Below are 21948 nucleotides of genomic sequence, written 5' to 3'. Positions count from 1 at the left end.
GTTTACACTATAAGCACACCTTCTGATATTCATTTTCCTATACATAATTAAGGATGCTGGGGATGGACAATGTGACTCCCTCATTAGCAGCTGTTGGGCTCTCCTTGCTACCCTGGCTACCATGAGCAAAAGAACTACCAGTCTGGCAGCCAGATGGATTCTGCCAGTGCCAGCCCAGCCATCTTCGAACACTGCATAGAGACAAGCAATTGTGCCAAGGCTACAGCCGATGGCCCCAGTTCCTGAAGGTGAGACCTCAGCCAGAACTGATGGAAGCAATCTGTATTAGACCTTCTGTTATCACAGGCCTCCATAAACCATATGAGCCTGAAACAATTTCTACCTTGGCCAGAGTGAGCACTTCCCAGGCAGTGTAGCAAAGAGACTGAGTGACTGATGCTAAGAGTCAAGTCCAGGCTGGTGTGAAACAACAGCCTCAAAGATTATGACTGGTGCTGAGGGGCAAGACTGTGATTGGTGCAAAACAGACATCTGTGATTGGTCAAACACCCTTTTTAGATTTGCTAATAAGAAAATTGTTTCCAGGGCTGTTAACATGTTCTGCATGTACTTAGAGAAGTTAGATACTTAAAACATAACACGTCTGCTTTCTATGTTCTAGAAGTGGCTTACAATGTCACCAGGCGGCTAAAATTAAATATTAGATGGGACGACTTAAACTTTCATGCCATTCTTTTTTTAAAAAATTTTGTTTTGTTTTGTTTTATCTTTATTTATTAATTTGAGAGTGAGAGTGTGTGTGGGGGAGAGAGAGAGAGAGAGAGAGAGAGAGAGAGGAAGAGAGAGAGAATGGGCATGCCAGGGCTTCCAGCCACTGCAAACAAACTCCATACACATGTGCCCCCTTGTGCATCTGGCTAACGTGGGTCCTGGGGAATCAAACCTTGAACCAGGGTCCTTAGGCTTCACAGGCAAGTGCTTAACCGCTAAGCCATCTCTCTAGCCCTTTCATGCCATTCTTTAATCAGATCTATTTTGCTAATCAGATGTGCTATATATCTACACTTTTCTTCAAGATTGGTGTGACTGTCCTTCCACGTCTTAATGATCATATGTAAAAACCAAAGCCAGTAGGAGATACTAGAGTCAAAAAGACAACCAACATTTTGATTCCTGCTCTCAGGTCAAAAAGACCACTAAAACTCTGGTAAGCCACCTGCCTCCTGGGTCAGGGAGGACACGGAAACCCAGAGATTGGACTCTAACTCGGTATACACTCTGCAAAAGGAGAGTCACAACAGAGGAATGCTTCCAAAGGAAGCCACATGGTCAGCAAGGCCCTGTCTTATCCTAGCACGTGACACAAATCTGAGAATACCTCCTCACAGGTCCCTAGGAGCCATTACTAGAGAGCCACTACTGACCTTTAAAAATACAATATATGGGGGGAAAATACAATATATGGTTAATTTGGGGCTATCTACATGGTCCAAAACACCCAGAAAAAGAATAACCAAAGAATATTACAATGTAAATAAATATTTAGGCTAATAGGCAACCCTGCTTGATGCTAAATATAGATATCTACTTCTCTTGGCCATATGCTTAAAGATTACATTACTAAGCTCTTGCATTGACTTATGCCACTGCCAACAGGACAAGACCTCTTAACTTTATTTATTTATTTATTTAAGCGAGGTAGAGAGAGGCAGACAGACAGACACAGAGGGCGTACGTGTGCACCAGGGCCTCCTGCCACTGCAAGCGAGCTCTAGATGCATGTGCCACTTTGTACATCTAACTTTATGTGGGTAGTGGTCAATTGAATCCAGGTTATCAGGCTTTGCAAGCAAGTGCCTTTAACTACTGAGTCATCTCTTCAGGTTAATATTTATTATTCGTTTGAGAGAACAAGCACCCCAGGACCTCCTACCACTGCAAAGGAACTCCAGATGCATATGCCACCTTATGCATCTGACCGTACATAAGTACTAGGGAATCGAACCCGGGTCATCAGGCTTGGCAAAGAAGTGCCTTTAACTGCTGAGCCATCTCTCCAGCCCAAGATCCTCTTTTACTGTGTTGGCAATAATCATAATGGTTGTTTTCTCTTGTAACTGTTCATCTTTTATAACTAAAGAAACCGCCTTTCTACCTTGGGCCTTAGCATAAACTTCTTCCCTTTAGCTAAATTCCCCCTGCGGAGCTCTAACTGCTGCTAGTGTGCTTTTCAGCTGGAAGAAGTTAAGAAGTTAAAAGTGCTCAGAGCCCCGCTTCCCTAACAGCAGTTAGAGTTTCTTCTCAGTCGGGGGAAAGAAGAATACGAGTAAGATAGCTTATTATAGGCAGTCCACCAGGGCCAGGGACCCAAGGAACGCCACCATCCCGCCCTGTGCTGGACTCAGTCTCATTCAGAGTGGCTGTAACAGCACGCCCCGGAAGCAGCTTCGGATTCCTGGGCCAGCAGCCTGTTGAGTCCATCAACCAATCAGAGTCTCCCTTATAAGCCTGAGTCTGATGACAAGGCTCATTCTGATTGGATGTTTGATCCATATAAAGGAGCCTAATCACGTGTGTCAAGCTCTCTCGGCCCCCTGGTTGTCCTGGGGTCTGACTCTCCGGTGCTTGCTCGGGTAAGCTCTCCAAGCCCAGCTGGGCAGAGTGAGGAGTTCTTTTTGCCTGGGCATTCCCTTGCTCGCTTGCGATCTGTCTGTATTTTGGTTTTGGATGCTTTCCTGCCTTGCTACCTGTGTGATCTCTCTTCAGGCTCTGAGTCCTTCACTATCTCCTAGTCATCTCTTGACCCCTATGTGAGGGGGAGCTTGCGGTTTGGAATCATAGGCTTTGGCTGTGTGTATGTCTGTGTGTCCAGAATTTTCCCTATGTAAGGAAGACTTCCTCCATCTGCCCTTCCTAATCCCAGCCAGCTGGGAAAGGGAGAGAAGTGGGGGTTTCTTGTTGTTTTGTTTTGTTTTTGGCGTGGGGCTTCCTGGTAGCCCTCCCTCTGGATCCTACCTAACTCTCTCTAAAATAAAGCTCGTAATTTACCTTTCTTGGAGTCTATGTTCTCAAGTCTTTGCTAACTCAAGAAAGTACCCAAAAGTTGGGTTCCGTAGGCCTAGGCTGTCCTGCATCTTTATGCAATTTCCTCCTCGAATCCAGAATCCTACATCAACACTAGACAGCGCACCTTGGGGCTCCATCTGCCTGCCACTGTTACCAGCAGCGAGGGAACAAAAGCTGCGTGGGCCCAGCGCTGGCAAAGCTCCTTTCTACCCGTCATTTCAGCCTGGCACAGAAAAAGCACTTCAGCCATCTGATTGGTAACAACGCAAACATGAAAGGTAGGAAAGGGCACATTTGCCCCTTGCACCTACACACGGATGATAATGTAAAGAGACTGAGAAAAGTTTAAAAACTAAACAAAAATCCATGTTCGTCTCCTTCAGAATCTTTAACCCATTTCGTCACGTTTCTTAGAAAAACTTTTATTTTCTTTGATTGTTTTTACTCTCTTATTTGGTAAGCTGTTTTTAAAAAGAGATAATGAGGGCTGGAGGGATGGCTTAGTGGTTAAGCGCTTGCCTGTGAAGCCTAAGGACCCCGGTTCGAGGCTCGACTCCCTAGGACCCACGTTAGCCAGATGCACAAGGGGCGCACGTCTGGAGTTTGTTCGCAGTGGCTGGAGGCCTTAGCGCCCCATTCTCTCTCCCCCCCCTCTCTGTCTGTCGCCCTCAAATAAAATAAAATAAAAAGACAGTCTTTATAAAAAAAAAGTTCATTTTAAAAAAAAGAGATAATGATATGCACACAATGAAAATATTACCTACAGATGAGGCCTGAGGCAAGAATCAAAATAAAGAAGCCATGCTAGCCTTGGTCAGGTCACTAAAGGGGATTTGATTAGAGCCAAGAACTGGTATGAGAGATAAGGTTGCCTAGTGATTCGAACCATGATTGGTGAGCCAGACTTGTCAGTGTTCAAACCTCAGCTGTGTTACCACACTGTGTGAACTTGGGCAAGGATATTTAACACCTCTAATTCATCTATAAAAGACAAGTGCTGGACATGATGGCGCACACCTTTAATCCCAGCACTCTGAAGGCAGAGCTAAGAGGATTGCCATGGGCTTGAGGCCACCCTGAGACTACATAGTGAATTCCAGGTCGGCCTGGGCTACAGCAATACCCTACTTTGAAAACCAAAAACGAAAAAAAAAAAAAAAAAAAGGCAAGTAATAAGAGTCCCTACCACAAAGTTTCATTATAAGAATAAAGTGAGGGCTGAAGAGATGGCTTAGCGGTTAAGCACTTGCCTGTGAAGCCTAAGGACCCCAGTTCGAGGCTAGATTCCCCAGGGCCCATGTTAGCCAGATGCACAAGGGGGTGCACACGTCTGGAGTTTGTTTGCAGTGGCTGGAAGCCCTGGCGCGCCCATTCCCTCTCTATCTGTCTCTTTCTCTCCCTCCCTCTGTCACTCTCAAATAAATAAATAAAAATGAACAAAAAATATTTAAAAAAAGAATAAAGTGATTTTGCATATCTAAAGTGATGGAGTCCAAGTGAGTGAGTGAGTGTGTGTGAGCTATACCAAACCCAAATTCTCTTCCTAACCTCTTCCGTATGTCAGCATTCTCAATCCATTCGCTGATTTTGAAGAGGTTTAAGGAGCCCTATCTGCTCCAAACACTAGTATATTGTGTTTTCTTTACCATCTTTGGTCTTCACCCAACATCCTCCTTCCTTAGAGGGTTATCATGTCTTGCCAAGCCAGCCTAGCCATGACTCAGTCTAGAAGCAGCAGGGGTGCACTATATAATAAACACTTCTTGCCATAATCAACTTTTGCCCTCTTCCTTTTGGACTGGCATTCCTACTCTAGGTGACTGTAGTGCTCAATAGCCACTTGTGACCCAGTCTTGACCAGTCCTCTGAATATTAAGGAGGGACTGGTAGAAACAGCTAGCCAATGCCTCAGACCTCCCTTACTGCCCCATTCTTGCCCTTAATGTGTCTTGAAATTTCAGCTGTTTCTTCAAAGTTGTGAGCTATCTGTATCCAGAGAAATTTTACCTTTGTTGACGTTAGCATGAAGCCCCAGTGGCCAAGCCAGAGAGCCCACACACACTACATTAGACTTGGCTATCGTCCTTCCTTCCCTCAACTCTAAGGTGAAACTTTCTAAGATCCCTGCTAGCTCTAAACTGCCAAAGTTACAGCAGCAGGACAAGTCCCGGCAGATGAGCTCCTCGCTCGGGGATTCTCTTTAACAACCTCGTCAACAAACAATAGAACTGAGAGATGCTTTTAAAGCCCTATAAAGGCTTTTAAGGCTTTAAGACCTGATTCACCACTATAATATTGTGAAAGATATGTATTTGGTTATTGTCCCATTATCTACATACAACTCCTAAAATTTGGGGAAATCTTCAAAGTGGTAGATGTTTGTTTTTGCTTTTTCCATGCTAGTAAGTTGATCAATGGCTTGCAGCTCAATAGCTTCAGGATGAGGACTAGTCACCAAAAATGCCAAGACAGGATTAGAATGTTGAGAATTAGACCTCCACTCCCAATCTCCAGAGAGGGGAGAGGAACGGAAGGTTAAGTTATCCAGTGATTTAATCCATTGTGCTTATGTAATGAACCTTCATAAACAAACCCCAAAGGATGAGGCCTGGAGAGCCTCCAGATAGCTGAAAGTTACAGCAGAGGTTCTGGGAGGTGGTGCACCTGGAGAAGGCACGAGGGTCCTATGTCCCGTCTCCTGTACCTTACGTGGCCCCAGGCATGTCCAAGCGTGGCCTTTGGGAAATCCTGTCTAGTAAGCTAGTGAACGTGTTTCCCTCAGTTCTGTGAGCAAATGTACTAAGCCAGAGGAGGAGGTCAAGAGATGCCAAGTTCAGGCCAGAACTGAGTCGCATTGGCTAACACACCTGCTGGTGTCTCTGCAACAGCATGGCTAGCTTGGTGGGTGAAGAAAATGCCCTCCTCATTTGGTCACAGCGGCAGTCTGTGTTGACACTGAGCGAGAGACACACAGGACACACTCAGTAACTCACCTTGTTTCTTCCCGTATCGTGTCAGCCACACAGAACATCGCAGCGGTATTATTTTGGTAACAATGTTGTCACCCTCTGCCATGGTGCTGAGTGTAAATAGAACCTGAACATTTCCAGGAATTGTCAACTTGGCACTTCCTACAAGGAGTTAAGGTTTCTTTCATAACATTATCAAAATAAAGCCTAGGACAAAAACTTGCCCCAAACTTCTAGAAGTCACACTTCCTTTTCAATTCAATTTGTTGTGTGGAAAAGCACAACATATGTATTACTTTTTTAAAAACGGGGGAAAAGCCCCCCCCCCAAAGAGTCATATCCATCTGCTCCTTACTGCCCAAACACAGGAACAAGTATAAACACAGCTGCCTATTAAAACTGCGCAAAGCAAACATTCCTGCAGCGAGCTCCAACAGCCCACAAGTCCGAACTACACTCACAAAAAGAATGCTACCTTGCTGAGCATGTGCTGAACCGCGGAGCCACACCACCAGAAAAGCTGGTTACTGGTACCATCGGCTATAGATGGCGTGACTGAATAGCTGTAAAAGTGGGAGGGACCAGACTCTAGCATCAAAGGACCACCACACTGCCTCTTCAGCACAGCCAAGAGTGAGTCATCTTGGATTCTCAAGGCAGCAGAGAAACTCAGAGATTTTGTTCCTTGGCCCCTATATAGTCATGTATATATATATATATGTATGTATATATGTATATATACACACACACACACATATATATACATATATACATGTATACATATATATACATATATATGTGTGTGTATATATATATGTATACATATATAGATATATAGATATATATATACATATATATATATATATATAGAGAGAGAGAGAGAGAGAGAATGGGTGCACCAGGGCCTATAGCCACTGCAAAGAAACTCCAAATGCATGCGCCACCTTGTGCATCTGGCTTCCATGGGTTCTGGGGAATCAAACCTGGGTCCTTAAGCCTCGCAGGCAAGCGCCTTAACCACTAGGCTGTCTCTCCAGCCCTCCATCTTGTCTTACATTACAGCCCAACCCTGTCTTCAAAGGGCAAGAGAGTTGCTGGAAAGAGAGACACCAAGACAACAGGCAGGAAAGAGAAAGTTAGACAGGGAGCAGAATTGGGGAGAAAAAGAGAATGTCTTCACTCTTTGGGTACCATAGGCTTTGAAGCAGCTCTGGTCTAGCAGAATTAGAGGGAGGGAAAAGTGAACTTTAATACAGGGTTTGTGGGGCTGGAGAGATTGCTTAGTGGTTAGGCGCTTGCCTACAAAGCCTGAGGACCCAGGTTCAATTCCCCAGATCCCATGTAAGCCAGATGCACAAGGGGGTGCATGCATCTGTAGTTCATTTGTAGTGGCTAGATGCCCTGATGCACCCATTCTCTCTCTCTCTCTCTCTCTCTCTCTCTCTCTCTCTCTCTTTCTATCTCCTTCTCACTTCCTCAAATAAATAAGAAAAAATAATTTTAAAAATTTTAATACAGTGCTTGTGATATAAATTAGCAGGCTTTGAAGTCAGTGTGTCTGGATTCCTATGTTGGCTCTACTACACTATATGATCGCAAACAAGCCATTAGGCACCTCTGTGCCTGCACTCTCTCATGTGTATGATAAGGGCAGTCACACCACCTGCCTCATCTGGTTATTGTCAGGATGAAGTGGATTAATAAATGCAGCAGATTCAATAAATGAAATGGACTTATACCAGTACCTGGCATACAGAAAGCCCCCAATGAATATGGTTATAATTTTACTGATCTTATTTGAAGTTCCTGGTGAGACACTGGGTTGTTTTTTTTGGTTTTTGGGGGGTTTTGTTTGTTTGTTTGTTTTTTGAGATAGGGTCTCATGTAACCCAAGTTGGCCTCTAACTCATTATGTAGCAGGGGACCTTAAACCTTTTTTGTTGTTGTTTTTTGTGTATATGCATGAGAGCGTATGTGTTCATATGTGTAAGGGTGCATAGGGGTGCAAGCATGTATGAATGTGCATGTGGAGGCCAGAGGTTGACATTGGGGTCTTGCTCAGTTGCACATGTGTGGGAGGGTATGCGTGCACGTGTGTGTGGAAACCAGAGGTTGACATTGGGGTCTTCCTCAGTTGCACATGTGTGTGAGGGTATGCGTGCACATGTGTGTGGAAACCAGAGGTTGACATTGGGGCCGTCCTCATTTTGCTCTCCCCCTTATTCTTCGAGACTGAGCCTCGAGCTAGCTGACTCAGCTAGACTAGCTAGCCAGTTTGCCCCATGGATTCCTTGTCTGTTTCCCTGGCACTGGGATTACGGGTGTGTGCCCTGTGTCCAGCTTTTATGTGGGTGCTGGGGATCCACACTCAGGTCCTCATGCTTATGCCGCGAACACTTTACCCACTGACCCATCTCCCCATGCCCAACCTTGAACTTCTGTCTTTTCTTCCACCTTCAAACTACCTTCAATTCACTACTTATTTATTTAAAAGAGAGAGAAGCAGAAAGAAAGAGGAGAGAATGGGCATGCCATGGCCTTTAGCACTGCAAATGAACTCCAAAAGTATGCGCCACCTTGTGCATCTGGTTTACGTGGGTTCTGGGGAGTCAAAACTGGGTCTTTTGGCTTTGCAGGCTAACGCCTTACAGTTAAGCCATCCCTCCAGCCTCCACTCACTTTTTCTTTTTTTTTTTTTGGTGGTAGGGTTTCACTCTAGTGCAGGTTGACCTAGAATTCACTATGTAGTCGCAAGATGGCTCCAACTCACAGTGATCCTCCTACCTCTGCCTCCTGAGTGCTAGGATTAAAGGCGTGTACCACTACACCCAGCTTAGCTCACTTTTTAAATTATTATTATATTTATTTATTTATTTGCAAGCAGAGACAGAGAGAGAGAAGGGAGATAGAGACAGAATGGGCACACCAGGGCCTCTAGCCACTGCAAATGAACTCCAGATGCATGTGCCCCCTTGTACATCTCTGGCTTATGTGGGTACTGGGGAATTGAACCTGGGTCCTTTGGCTCTGCAGACAAGTGCCTTAACTGCTAATCCATCCCTCCAGCCCCTTAGCTCACTGTTTAATCTGAGAGTGGAATCCAACACAGAACCGTCAGTTCAGAGGTAAAGAAACAAAACTGTAAACTAATGTTTCTTCTGTACGTCCATTGCTATCACAACCAACTAAAACTCAGAACAACTTGTCAAGCAATTTACAGCTTTGGGAAACTCACAGGTGGGGAGCAACAGTGAGAGAGCAGCCATCCACCTAACCAGATGGCCAGATCTGCAAATTCTCTCAGGCTTTACTTTAAAATAGCCTAGGAAGTCATATGTGCCTGTGCCTGAACTCTCTTGTATGCCCATGAGCGGGCCCATGTCTTTAGTACCACTGCCCTGACTCCGCTTCCAGAGATCCTGTAATGATGGTCTCGGACACAGCTTGGACATCAGTACTTTCTTCAAAGGCCTCCAGGTGACTGAACACACAGCCAGGGTTGAGAAACACTGAGTTCAATCAACAGGTGACAGAGACAGCCAAGTGGTTTGTGTGCCCACAGGAGGAGGGGACAAGTCACAGTCAGACTTTCAAAGTAGAAAGAACATTAAATTCATTTTTTTTAATGAAATGCAGGCATCCCTGCTGGGGCAAGACCTGTCACATGGTTTGCTGTTCCTAGAAAGAGCTGCAATTAGCTGCCAACAGATGCATTATTTCATCAGTCCCATAAATACTTGATAAAAGTCTTCCGCCTTCCTTTATGTCAGCCATGCAGAAAGTGGGGGTAGATTTTTCTGATAAGATGCATTACTGAAGCATTACGATTCTCTTTTAATGATGAAAATTAGCATTAATAAAAAGAAAATATTTTAGAAAAACCTCATACCAGTATACCTCTTAAAATCCTTGAATCTTAAAATGAAAAAAAATTAGTATAATATTTCAAAAGCTTCTTTCAACTATTAACACTGAAGCATAATACAATTCCATTTCAAACTCACTAACAAGCCAAAATTGCGAGACAAGAATGGGAGGTTGGGATTCCAGTCCCAGCAATAAATTACACCAACCAGCTGTGTGATCGTGAGCTACTTGACTTATCTCCCGGGCCTGCGTTTTCACAGAGAAAAAGTCACTGATCTGTGAGTCACTCAGCTTCCATACTCCAACACCAGGACTGGGATCCATATTGCTGAGTGCCACAGCAGTTACACATTTTGCAACTCTGCTAGTAAACTCAACTAGTTCCTGCCAGTTCTCTGAGGTACATGCTCCTCAGTGCCAGCAAGGCACCTGGAAACAGTGCTGGCTGGGAGATTATTAATAGAGAGCAGGCAGAGTTGTACCACATGCCTGCAGGGTCCCATGAAAATGTCTCAAGCTAGAAATCTCTACTAGCCCTGGGTCATCTACGCTGGACAGACCATGCTGAGAAAATCCCAAAGGCAGTGGAGTCTCCACCTGAGCTAACATCTGACCTTCCTTCCCTATACCACACCACCAGACAAGGCATCCCCCATGCTTCTGCCACTCTGTAAGTGGGAAAACGCATGCATAGAAACTTCACCCTTTCTGGAGAGCCTCGTGTCCTTTTTGGTCTTTTCTTTGTATTTTGCTTTAGACTTACTCATTTTTACTCAAATAAAAATAATGTGTTTTGACAGAATTTTATAATAGGAAAGATTCACTTGTCACAAATGATTTTTAAAAAAAAAAGCAACACAACTAAATTTAAATTTGATGGTAATACCATTGCCCACAAAAAGCCTTAAGCAGAGGGACCTGTGGTCACTTATCTAGACCACAAGAGAAATAAAAAGGAAGGCTTTCCCATCGTGTGGCTCAGTATTATTGAATCCTGGGTCTAAAACCATATGAAGAAGAACGTATGAAGAGGTCTTAGCTGTACAGCAGGAAATACAACAAATGGAAGTGACTGAGTTCTCAGGCAGCCCGTGACTGGTTCCTCTGTGAGCAGGGGTCTAACCCAGGCTACATGTCACCTGTGCCACCGCTGAAGAGCCGGTGGTCCCCTCAATCCACTCCATGTCTGGCCAGTTTCACAGAAGAAACCACCTACCTGGACCACCCTCACAGCACTCATCACCCCACAAAGATAAGGTCTTCATTTGCTAGCTTCCCTTCTACCCTTCCCCCCACCCACCTACCCACAGCCCCCAGGAGAACAGGTGAAACTCCAGGCCAGCAGGAGCTCTGCTTGGTTTACGTCCCAGCATCTTATATCTAGCACATGGTCACTACTCAATGTTGTGGTTAGAACGGGGATGGGCTGGAGAGATGGCTTAGTGGTTAAGCGCTTGCCTGTGAAGCCTGAGGACCCCGGTTCGAGGATCGACTCCCCAGGACCCACGTTAGCCAGATGCACAAGGGGGTGCATGCGTCTAGAGTTCGTTTGCAGTGGCTGGAGGCCCTGGCATGCCCACTCTCTCTCCCTTTCTCTATCTGCCTCTTTCTGTCCCTCTCTGTCTCTCTCAAATAAACAAACAAAAATAACAAAAAAAAAAAAAAAAAAAAAAAGAACAGGGAATATCCCCAGAGGCTCATGTGTTTGAACACTTGGTTCCCAGCTGGTGGTGATGTTTCAGAAATTTATATAACCTGGAGGAGGTGGAGCCTTGTGGAGGAATTCACTGGGGGGGGGGGCTCACTTCCTGTTTGCCCTGTACTTCCTGCCTACCAGTGTGACTGCCTCTTATTCCTGCTGCCATGTCTTTCCTTCCATAAAACTTTTCCCCAAAAGTGCAAGCCATAGCCGGTGGTGGTGGTGGTGGTGGTGACACACACCTTTAATCCCAGCACTCAGGAGGCAGAGGTAGGAGGATTGCCATGTGTTCAAGGCCACCCTGAGACTCCATAATGAATTCCAGGTCATCCTGGACTACAGCACAAAACCCAATCTGCCCAGAAAACAAACAACAAAGTGTAAACCAAAAATAACCCCTTTCCTTCTTAAAGCTCAGGTATTTGGTAACAGCAATGAGAAAGTTAATTGATGTACTCAGTAAATAGGTGTTGAATGAATAAGTGGATGCCTTCAGGTGATCAGAAGTCCTTCATGTGTACCTCAGGAAAGGTATAATCATGCTGGAAATGGCCGAGGGAGGACTCTGCAGAGTCCTCTCTTGTAACCTACAAAGGCATAAGGCAAGCACTTCTTAGCCACCATGAAACACAGGATAAAGTTCAGACTGGATCAACTGAGCTCCACGCTGACTTGAAGAAAGTCTGGTGGCATGGCATGATTGGAGGCTCCTATGAGGAGAATCCCTATGAGGAGAATGCCAAGCTGAAAATCTAATAAAGCTATGACAATATCTAGACGTATGCCATGGGAGCTTTGGAACATCAGATGCACCCAAGCTCACACATCAGAGCCAGAACGCCTCTCAGGAGGTGGCTAATGTGGCTCAGCAGAGAGGGGTCACTCAAGGCCGGTTCACAGGGGACAAGCTGAGCCTTGGAGCCCATGGGCAGAAGGGAAATAGACTAGCCAGCCCTGCGTCAATCCAGGACATAAGGTCCATGGGGACAACCCAGCGAAGGTCAGGCAAGGCTGGAACAAGTGGCTGCCTCAGGCCAGCCGTTGCAGTGGGCTCAGGATTGAGGCATCTTACGTGCTTGGAGAAGACACTGCATTGAGGTCCCAGAGATCTGTTCTTCTCTCTTGCTGGTGGCTAAAAGTGCACAAAGCAGGAATATAGCTTAGGAAGGAGGAAAAAACAAATTCCTGCAGGAAGACAGTGGCAAAGGCATGGCTACTAAGTATACTGTTAAGAAAGAATGACTGGGGGTGTGGAGAGATGGCTCAGTGGTTAAGGCATTTGCCTTAGGTGGCACGTGCACCTGGAGTTCATTTGTAACAGCTGGAGGCTCTGGCGTGCCTGTCCTCTCTGTCTTTCTTCTCTCTGTGTCTCTGCTTGCAAATAAATAAAGAAAAAAAAAAAGAATAATGGCAGAGACTCCGCCCCCACAGCCAACCCAGGGCAAACAGGGTGGAACTGGGAGGCCTGTTGGCCCAGGAGCCACTCCACCGTGACATTGGCTGAGTCCCACCAGATAGTGAGGCCAGGACCACTGCAGTAAACCTCCTGGCCAGAGCCAGATGAGCGGCTGCAGTGGGAACACTATTGGTGCGGGCAGGGCCTATAGGGAGGGAGAGGCAGGAAGGCTGGCACAGACTCCCTTCGCCCACATACAGCACTGTCCTCATCTCCTAAAATGACCCGACAGGAGCCCAGAGAGGATTTCCAGCTGATCTAATGTCTAGTATGTGACCTTGGCCAGCACGGACACACTGTGAAGTGTTCCTTCCACTGTGCCAAGGTGGATTAAGTCATTTTATCATCAGAATTCCTCTTTTAAAAGGTAAGCATCCTTGTAGGGTGAGAAAAATACAAACTAATTATCCATTTATATTTTAGACTCTTAAGACTTTTTTTTTTTAACAGAGATTAGGAAATAGCAGAATCTGAAACAATCAAAAGGTTTACTGTGGTTTTTGGGTTTTTCTTTTTTCCTTTTTGTGTTTAAGGATTTTTCTGGGGAGTGGAAAGTACAAGAATTTAAGATACAAGTCCATTCTTCTCTAAACTACATCTAGCAACAAACTAGGTTCACCGAAAAGAAGCCCAGGGCAGCTAAAAATGTAGAACTGAAACACAAAAATCAAACACACAAACAAATATAGGGAAAACCAAGGATCTGCTAAGAAAAACAAAACCAGAAAACTTTAATAAAAATAAAATCAGTTCCTTCTGGAAGAGGGTTCAACCCCTTGGCTAAAGAGAAGGCGGCTCCTTCTCATTTCATTCTCAGGGCTTCCCAAAAGAAGAATACCAAATCCATAAAACGAATTATTATAACCCAAATAAGTAAAATGTAAGTAAAAGGTAATGTTAAACATACTTACATGGGCACCACATTTTCCTTGAGTCCAGTTCTCAAAACTCCAAAGCGTCTTTACAAAACTTTAAATGTAAGCAGGCCATGAAGAGAGGATACACTCAAGTCCTAGAAAACTGGCTCTGGGTATGTTTGCTTTTCTCCAGGGACATTCAATTGGAAGGCAAGTCAACTCAAAAAAAATAAAATAAAAACCCTCCAGTTTCCAGTTCATTAAATCCTAATTTAATCTTAGAAATATAAGATTTCCATGCAATTAAATAAGCATGTTTAAGGTTTTAAATAAGAAAAGACTATTAATCATCAGCTCTCTTAAAATATATTATTTTGGGGACTGGAGAGATGGCTTTGTGATTAAGACGCTTGCCTGCAAAGCCAAAGAACCCAGGTCTGATTCCCCAAGACCCACATAAGCCAGATGTACAAGGTGGTACATGCTTCTAGAGTTTGTTTGCAGAGGCTAGAGACCCTGACACACTATCTATCAATCTATGTATCTATCTATCTATCTACCTACCTACCTACCTATCCTTGTTTTTCTTTCTCTCTCAAAGCCTAAGGACCCAGGTTCAATTCCCCAGTACCCATGTAAGCCAGATGTGCAAAGTGGCACATGCATCTGTAGGTCATTAGCAGTGGCTGGAGGCCCTGACATGGCCATTCTCTCTCTCATCTTTCTCTATCTGCCTGCCTGTCTCTCAAATAAATAAATAATTTAAAATATCATTTCTTCCATCCTTCCTACATTTGTATAAATCATTGATAGCTATTACATTTACCATTAGATCTATGGTATTTATAGACTTTCAATAACATGTGACTTTTAAGTGTGATTCTCATAAGATAGAAAACTCAAAGCAAAGGAGAGAAAGGATGATAAAGCCCAAACTTAGAGTTTCCCAGTAGGAGTCAGGAAAGAAAGGACTGGAAAAAGCCCCTGGGGAGCATTGCTTTTCATAAACTGAGTGATGAGGAGATAGGTGTTCACTGACCCATTACCCCTCATACCTTACTTACATGTTCAATATGTTTCCAGTAGTCAGTATTTAGTCAAAATAACTAAAATGAGTTTCTATAATTGTCAATGAGACAAATATAGCTCAAACCCACTTTCAGAATGTTTTGTGGAACAGCATTAGTAAAAAGAAAAATTCAGATATGTGGAACATGTCATTTTCTAAGGAGACTTCAAGCTGAGATTTTTAGTGCTCCTCAAAGGCCACCCAGCTGAAACCACATATTTACATAAAATTTGGACCAGCTTACAATAAACATATTTTTCTCTTTTGCCATCGAAACTTTACCATGTCTTTTTTTATGTTTTTATTTTTGTTTATTTTTATTTATTTATTTGAGAGCGACAGACACAGAGAGAAAGGCAGATAAGAGAGAATGGGTACGCCAGGGCCTCCAGCAGCTGCAAACAAACTCCAGACACATGCACCCCCTATGTATCTGGCTAACGTGGGTCCTGGGGAACCAAGCATTGAACCAGGGTCCTTAGGCTTCACAGGTAAGTGCTTAACCACTAAGCCATCTCCCCAGCCCTTTTACCACGTCTTTCTAAGTTAACTTATCATCTTATATTGATCAGATATTGACATATACCATAAATGGAAAAAGAATTAGAGAGGGAGAATTGGGATGGGGATTATCATGGTTTATTGTCTATACTTATGGAAGCTGTGAATAAAAAGTTAAAAAGAAGTATGAATACTTAATAGGTGTCTCAAAAAATCATTCAGAATGCAAGGTCCATGAGGCAAAAATTACAGTACTATATTAGGAGAATTTGGTTTTGTAACCAATCTTATTTTTATTTTAAAACAGCAACAGTAAATTCCAGAGAACACTAACTTGGTCATATCACTTTATAAGAAACCCAGAGAATGTTGGTTTCTTAACTCTGCTAAGGAAATCTGTTAACTCGGTTTGAATCAGTTTAACTTGGGCAACTCTCAATTCCCTTCTTTAAGAAAAAAATTTTTTGTTGCCAGTTCAGTTCTCTGCTCCTTAATTTTTGTTTAAAAAAAAAAGAGCAGGCAGTCATGGTGGTGCACCCCTTTAATCCCAGCACTCAGGAAGCAGAGGTAGGAGGACTGCTGTGAGTCTGAGGCTACCCTGAGACTACATCGTGAATTGTGAATTCCAGGTCAGCCTGGGCTAGAGTGAGACACTGCCTCTAAAAACAAAAACAAACAAACAACAACAACAAAAACTAGAAGTCATGGGAGGTGCTAAAATGGAAAACTGTTTCATACATCTTCCTTCTCCTACAATCCAGAAATATGCACTGTGGCCATTTCTCTTCTCCAGTTCTCCTTTAAAATTAAAATAAGATCTTCCCCAAATTACAGCCCTTACAAAATTAAATAACCCAGGTATCTGAACAAAACCAAAGCAAAAACGAACACTTTAAACCAATAAACAGCCTTTAAAAAAGAAAAAACACTAAGTCAAGCTCCACAATAATCCCCTTGGGCCTCTCAGGCCAGCTGAGGGGACAGGTGCAGGACATGCCTTCCTAGAGACTGTCCCCCATGAATCTGACCTTCTCCAGCTGGCAGCTCTGGCACCCCACAAATCAGTTATCAGTAGGCCAAAGCCTGCTTTCCCATCTGCACTCTCCCAGTGGTTCCTGATGCCAAGGGTTCACAGTGACCTGGCTCTCCAATGAGAACATGACTTTTAAGTGGCCAGCCAAGTTTCCCTGGAAGGGTATCTCAATGTACTCTGAGCTCCCTCTTGAACCTCTCGGTTTCATGGTTCCTTCTTCCTTCCCTGCATTTCTTAACACCAACCCCTCATCCTGTCAATCCAGTTCCAAGTCTTTTCAGTCCAGACAAACTCCTTGTCCATTTTCATGAAGCGCTGACCTCTGCCCCACCACCTACAGCACCCAACTTCCAATCCAAAGGGCAATAATTTTGCAACAACTTTGGAGCTGTTGTGAAGTGATTTGAGGCCTACCTGCAGACAACTCAGATACAGCTTCTTCCCTCGCCTTCTCTAGCTTCTCCCTAACCCAGGGAAACTCCTGTAGGGAATCCAGGAAGGTATCGAAGGCTTTAGGGCCTCTGGAAGGCAGGATGTCCAGCAGCAACATGGTTTTCCGGAGGCCTGTCGTTTGAGCTTTGATTTCTTGAACATGGTTTTCAGTCAAAATTCCCTCCTGGTAGAGGTACTGAACCACTAGTCCCTCCACCAAAACCTCTGCACCCAGCTCCAGGCGAAGTGAACGGAGCACTTGCTTGTCTCTGGCCTCCATTTCTCCCTGGAAAGAGACAAAAAAATCATAGCTGAGATGACAAGAATGCTGACACAACCCTAAAGATACTGTGTCCGCCCTGCAAGCACCTCAAGGCCCAGGCAGATCTTCAGATCTATACAGGGTGCCAAGTCATGGTGTTTACAGGGTTGCTAAGCCAAGCCAAGTTTATTTCAAATGCAGCTGCACAGTCATGAACAACAGCAGATGAATCATCTTTTCTATTTCTGCTTTGCACAAAATGGGGTCCTAGTTCAATCAATTCCTTGCTCAAGAAGACACACACACACACACACACACACACACAAGGTCAGATACCTGACTTAAAACACAATTTTAGGCTGGAGGCATGCCCCACCACGCAGTGGTTAAGGCACTTGCCTGCAAAGCCTAATTACCTGGGTTCCATTCCCAAGTACCCACGCATGTGCACAAGGTGGCACATGCATCTGGAGTTCGTTTGCAGCGGCTGGAGGCCCTGGTGCACCCATTCTCTTTGTCTATCTTTCTTTGCTTGCAAATAAATAAATAAACAAATAATACAATTTCTACATGAAGACTATAGAGCAGCGTTTGGTGTAAACATTTTATTAATTTATTTTAGCTGGGCATGGTGGCGCAAGCCTTTATTCCCAGCATTCAGGAGGCAGAGATAGAAGGATCCACGTGAGTTCGAGGCCACCCTGAGATTACAGAGTGAATTCCAGGTCAGTCTGATCTAGAGTGAGGCCCTACCTTGAAAAACAGAAACAAAAATAAATAAATAAGTAAATAATTCAACATAGCCTTCATCAGATAGCCCATCTTGGCAAAAGCTGCCAAAAATGACCCGGGCAGCAAGTGTAGGGCAAGGACACTAGAGTTACGAAGCGCCTTCCTTCCAGATCGAAGGCCTCCCCTCACAACATCAAGAAAATGTGTTTGTTTCCATGTAGTGTCCAGGACGCCCCCCGTGTGTGGTCGCAGGCCATCACTCCCTAAGAACTCAGAACCTGCATCCGTCGCTGTCCGGGGCACCCGTGCATGGGACATTTAAGGAGTTTCTGTTACATCATCATCACTACGTATTATTATTATTTTAAGTCCACGGGCCTCCCCGGGTGGCGAGGCGGCCGCGGGGACGCGAGGGGAGGGAGGGGCGGGGAGCGCAGACTCGCGGGCGGGCGGGCGGGAGGCGGCGGCGCGGCGCGGGGCGTCCGTGACCCTCGGGAGCTGGAGCACGAGCGCGGCGGGCCTGCCCGGCCGCCCAGACCTCCGTGCAGCCGCCCTCGGGCAGCGCCGCAAGGGACCCGCGGAGTGATCTCCGCGGACCGAGAGGAGAGCCGGGACCCGGGACAGCCACCCAGTCCCGACCCTGCTCAGAAACCCGGACAAGCTAGCGGAGGGAGGGCGAGAGCCACGCAGGGCCCGGGTCGCCACGGCATGGAGCGTTCCAGAGAAGATGGATTCCTGTTACTTACGTCTGCGACCACGTATCTTAAAAAAAGAAAAAAACTACACCCGGAATCCAGAATGTTAGGGAACCAGTGCCATAAACACCATCTTTGTTAAAGGCGAAAGCTCTAAACAGGAAGCATTGTAGCCATCTTTGTTGAGGGCAAGCCCAGGAAGTACCGTGGCCATCTTTATTTAGGGCCCCGGATCGAGTTGAAGCTGTTGCCGCCATGTTTGTTGTGGGTAAACAATAACAGCCACCCAAAGATAGAAAATAGAAATTTAAATTACGTAGGCCCTGGATCCTAAGAGGTAATCTAAGCAAAGAGCCCCTGGAAGGCAACATATCCAACAGCGAAATTTTTTTCCCGGAAGCCTGCGATTTGAACTTTGATTCTTTTTTTTTTAATTTGCAAGGAGGGGCAGAATGGGAGCTACAGAGCCTCCACCAGCTGGAAAAGAACTCCAGACGCTCAATTGTGCATATGTCTTATGGGGGTCCTGGGGAATCGAACCTGGGTTCTTTGGCTTTGCTGGCAAGCTCCTTAACCACTAAGCAGTTTCTCTAGCCCTGAGCTTTGATTCTTTGAACATGATTTTCTGTCAAAATGTAAATGGATTGTTCTGTATTAGCACACTAATTCCACCAGGGCCTTGTACACAATTAATAGGTCAAAAGTAATCATTCTAATAATGTAATAATCAAAGTAGCATTGAATCCTTCTCTTAACACTGTATTTGAAATACACTCCAGTCCAGAGGCCGGGGTGATGGCTGTATGGTTTAAAGTTGTTTGCTTTCAAAGCCTGTTGTCCCTGGTTCAATTTCTCAGGTGCCCACAGAAAGCCGAGCACAAGAAAGGGTGCTTATGTCTGGTAATCTGTTTGCAGTAGCAAAAGGTCCCAAGCACACATACATACACACAAATTTTTTTTACAACTTCCATAATTATAGACAAGTACCCATGGTAATTCCCTCCCTCCCCCCACTTTCCCCTTTGAAACCTCCATCATACCCCTTCCCCCTCTCAGTGAGTCTCTCTATTTTGATGTCATCATCTTTTCCTCCTAGTATGATGATCTTGTGTAGGTAGTGTCAGTCACTGCAAGGTCATGGATATCCAGGCCATTTTGTGTCTGGAGAAGTGCCTTGTAAGGAGTCCTACCCTTTCTTTGGCTCTTAACTTCTTTCTGCCACCTCTCCCACAATGGACCCTCAGCCTTGGAAGGTGTGACAGAGCACATAATTAAAAAAAAAAAAAATAGCTGGGCGTGGTAGCCCACGCCTTTAATCCCAGCACTCGGGAGGCAGAGGTAGGAGGATTGTTGTGAGTTCAAGGCCACCCTGAGACTCCATAGTGAATTCCAGGTCAGCCTGGACTAGAATAAGACCCTACCTCGAAAAAAAAAAAAAAATTAGCATTCATCTGTTGTATGCACTACTCCCTTCACCAGATTTATTTTCTTTAAAAACTAATGTTTTATTTATTTATTTATTTGAGAGAAAGAGGCAGATAGAGAATGGGCAAGAGCCTCTAGCTACTGCAAATTAATTCCAGATGCATGCACCACCTTGTGCATCTGACTTATGTGGGTACTGGGGAATTAAACCTGGGTCCTTAAGCTTGGCAGACAAGCACCTTAAACACTAAGCCATCTCTCCAGCCCTTTATTTTCACCTGTAACATGTATCAGTAACAAAAACTTGGTTTATTTACCCTGGGTTTCTGCCTACAGAGAGTTTAAAGTGAGGATTCCATTGCAGCCACCAGCTAACTAGTCTAGATTTGCCCTGGGAGGGTGGGGACATTCAAAGTCGCTGGGAAGGATAGAAAAGGACTGAGCATTGAAAGATGACTCCCTAGATGCCTGCCAAGCCTGGTCCTTGATCAGCCCCATGAAAACAGCATCTGCAGACCTTACTCACTTGCAAACAGTTGGTAGGGCCCATTCCACACACCCAACATCAGCAGCTGAGCTGTCTGGGGCATGTTTGGTGCTTTCTAGCTTCTGAAACACAGAAAAGTGTGCTTCAGAGAGGAGGGGCTGAAACTGAGGGACAATCTACTCCATCCGCCAAGTTTTTACTATGGAGTGCCAAACAAAATGTATAACCTAAATAGGAATAAAGAAGGTCAGGGCTGGAGAGATGGCTTAGTGGTTATGGCACTTGCCTGCAAAGCCAAAGGACCTCGGTTCAATTCCCCAGTACCCACGTAAGCCATATGCCATATGCATCTGGAGTTCATTTGCAGTGGCTGGAAGCCATAGCATACCCATTCTCTCTCTCTCTCATTCTGCCTCTTTCCCTCTCTCAAATAAATAAATAAAACTAATGTAAAAAGAATTCAAATTTAGAATTCTCAAATTCTTTTTTGTTGTTGTTGTTTTTGGAGGTACTAGCCCACAGTGGCCTTGAATTCACAGCGATCCACATCTGCCTCCCAAGTGCTGGGATTCAAGGTGTGAGCCACCATGCCTGGCTCACTTCTTTTTTAAAAAAATATATCTGATTCATTTTTCTTTATTTGAGACAGAGAGCAAAAACGAGGCAAATTAAGAGAATGGGAGCACCAGGGCCTCTAGCAAACCAAGTCCAGATAGATGTGCCATCCTATACATCTTGTACATGTGGCTACTGGGGTACCAAGCTCAGGTCCTTAGGGTTTGCAGGCAGGTGCCTTAACCACTGAGTCTTCTCTCCAGCCAACAAACTCTTTTATGAACATTGGGAAGGCTCAGTGGCAAAGCACTTGACTAGCATCAGTGAGGCCCTGGGTTCAAGTCCCAGTATCTCTCACACAGAAAAAAATAGTAATAAAACGAGACAATCAGTAAATTTATTTATCAATTCATTTTAAAAGCAATTTGAGCTGGGCGTGGTGGCACATGCCTTGAAAAGGTCATTTGATAGTACATACAAACAATCATATGCCTGCTAAAATTGGTTTATAAAAATGGTAAAAAAAAAAAAAATCCCAGAGGATTATTTATTTTAAAAAAAGAAAGAAAATATTTTCACAACAAAACCTCTGGTTCAAGATGAAACGTGCGTAAACAAATCTGTGAAGAAGAGTTCTAAACTTCCTTCCTGAAAACCTTCTAATAATTGTGTCCGGTTTACGATGTCACTGCTACCACTGTACTAACTAGAAGTAACAGTGTTTTGAAGTATATGGCAAGTATTCTTTTAGCATTTCAAACATATGCATACTATGGAGTCAGAAAAGTCAACTACCTCAGCCAAAATCTCACAGCCTATACACAGTGAAACCTGACTTCTAAGCGGGTCCTCCGGTCTCATGCCCTTTCTAGGTCACCATAG

General features: G+C 44.6%; 1 protein-coding gene across 2 annotated transcripts in view; it reads right to left on the bottom strand.

Moving 5' to 3' along the window:
• Positions 1 to 18786, bottom strand: part of Cradd (CASP2 and RIPK1 domain containing adaptor with death domain) — a 180191-nt gene extending 161405 nt beyond the window's left edge. For both annotated transcript variants that reach the window (XM_045152684.1, XM_004650179.2), the window contains exons 1-2: positions 18651 to 18786; positions 16893 to 17196 (exon numbers count right to left, since the gene is read on the bottom strand). In XM_045152684.1, the coding sequence (XP_045008619.1) occupies positions 16893 to 17190 (298 nt within the window). In that variant the 5' untranslated portion in view covers positions 17191 to 17196; positions 18651 to 18786. The remainder of the gene's footprint in view (positions 1 to 16892; positions 17197 to 18650) is intronic.
• Positions 18787 to 21948: the final 3162 nt, after the last annotated feature.

Source organism: Jaculus jaculus, chromosome 6 (assembly GCF_020740685.1).
Source record: "Jaculus jaculus isolate mJacJac1 chromosome 6, mJacJac1.mat.Y.cur, whole genome shotgun sequence".
Classification (NCBI taxonomy): domain Eukaryota; kingdom Metazoa; phylum Chordata; class Mammalia; order Rodentia; family Dipodidae; genus Jaculus; species Jaculus jaculus.
Note: the sequence above shows the minus strand (reverse complement) of the source record. Positions and strands in the feature narration are given on the sequence as shown.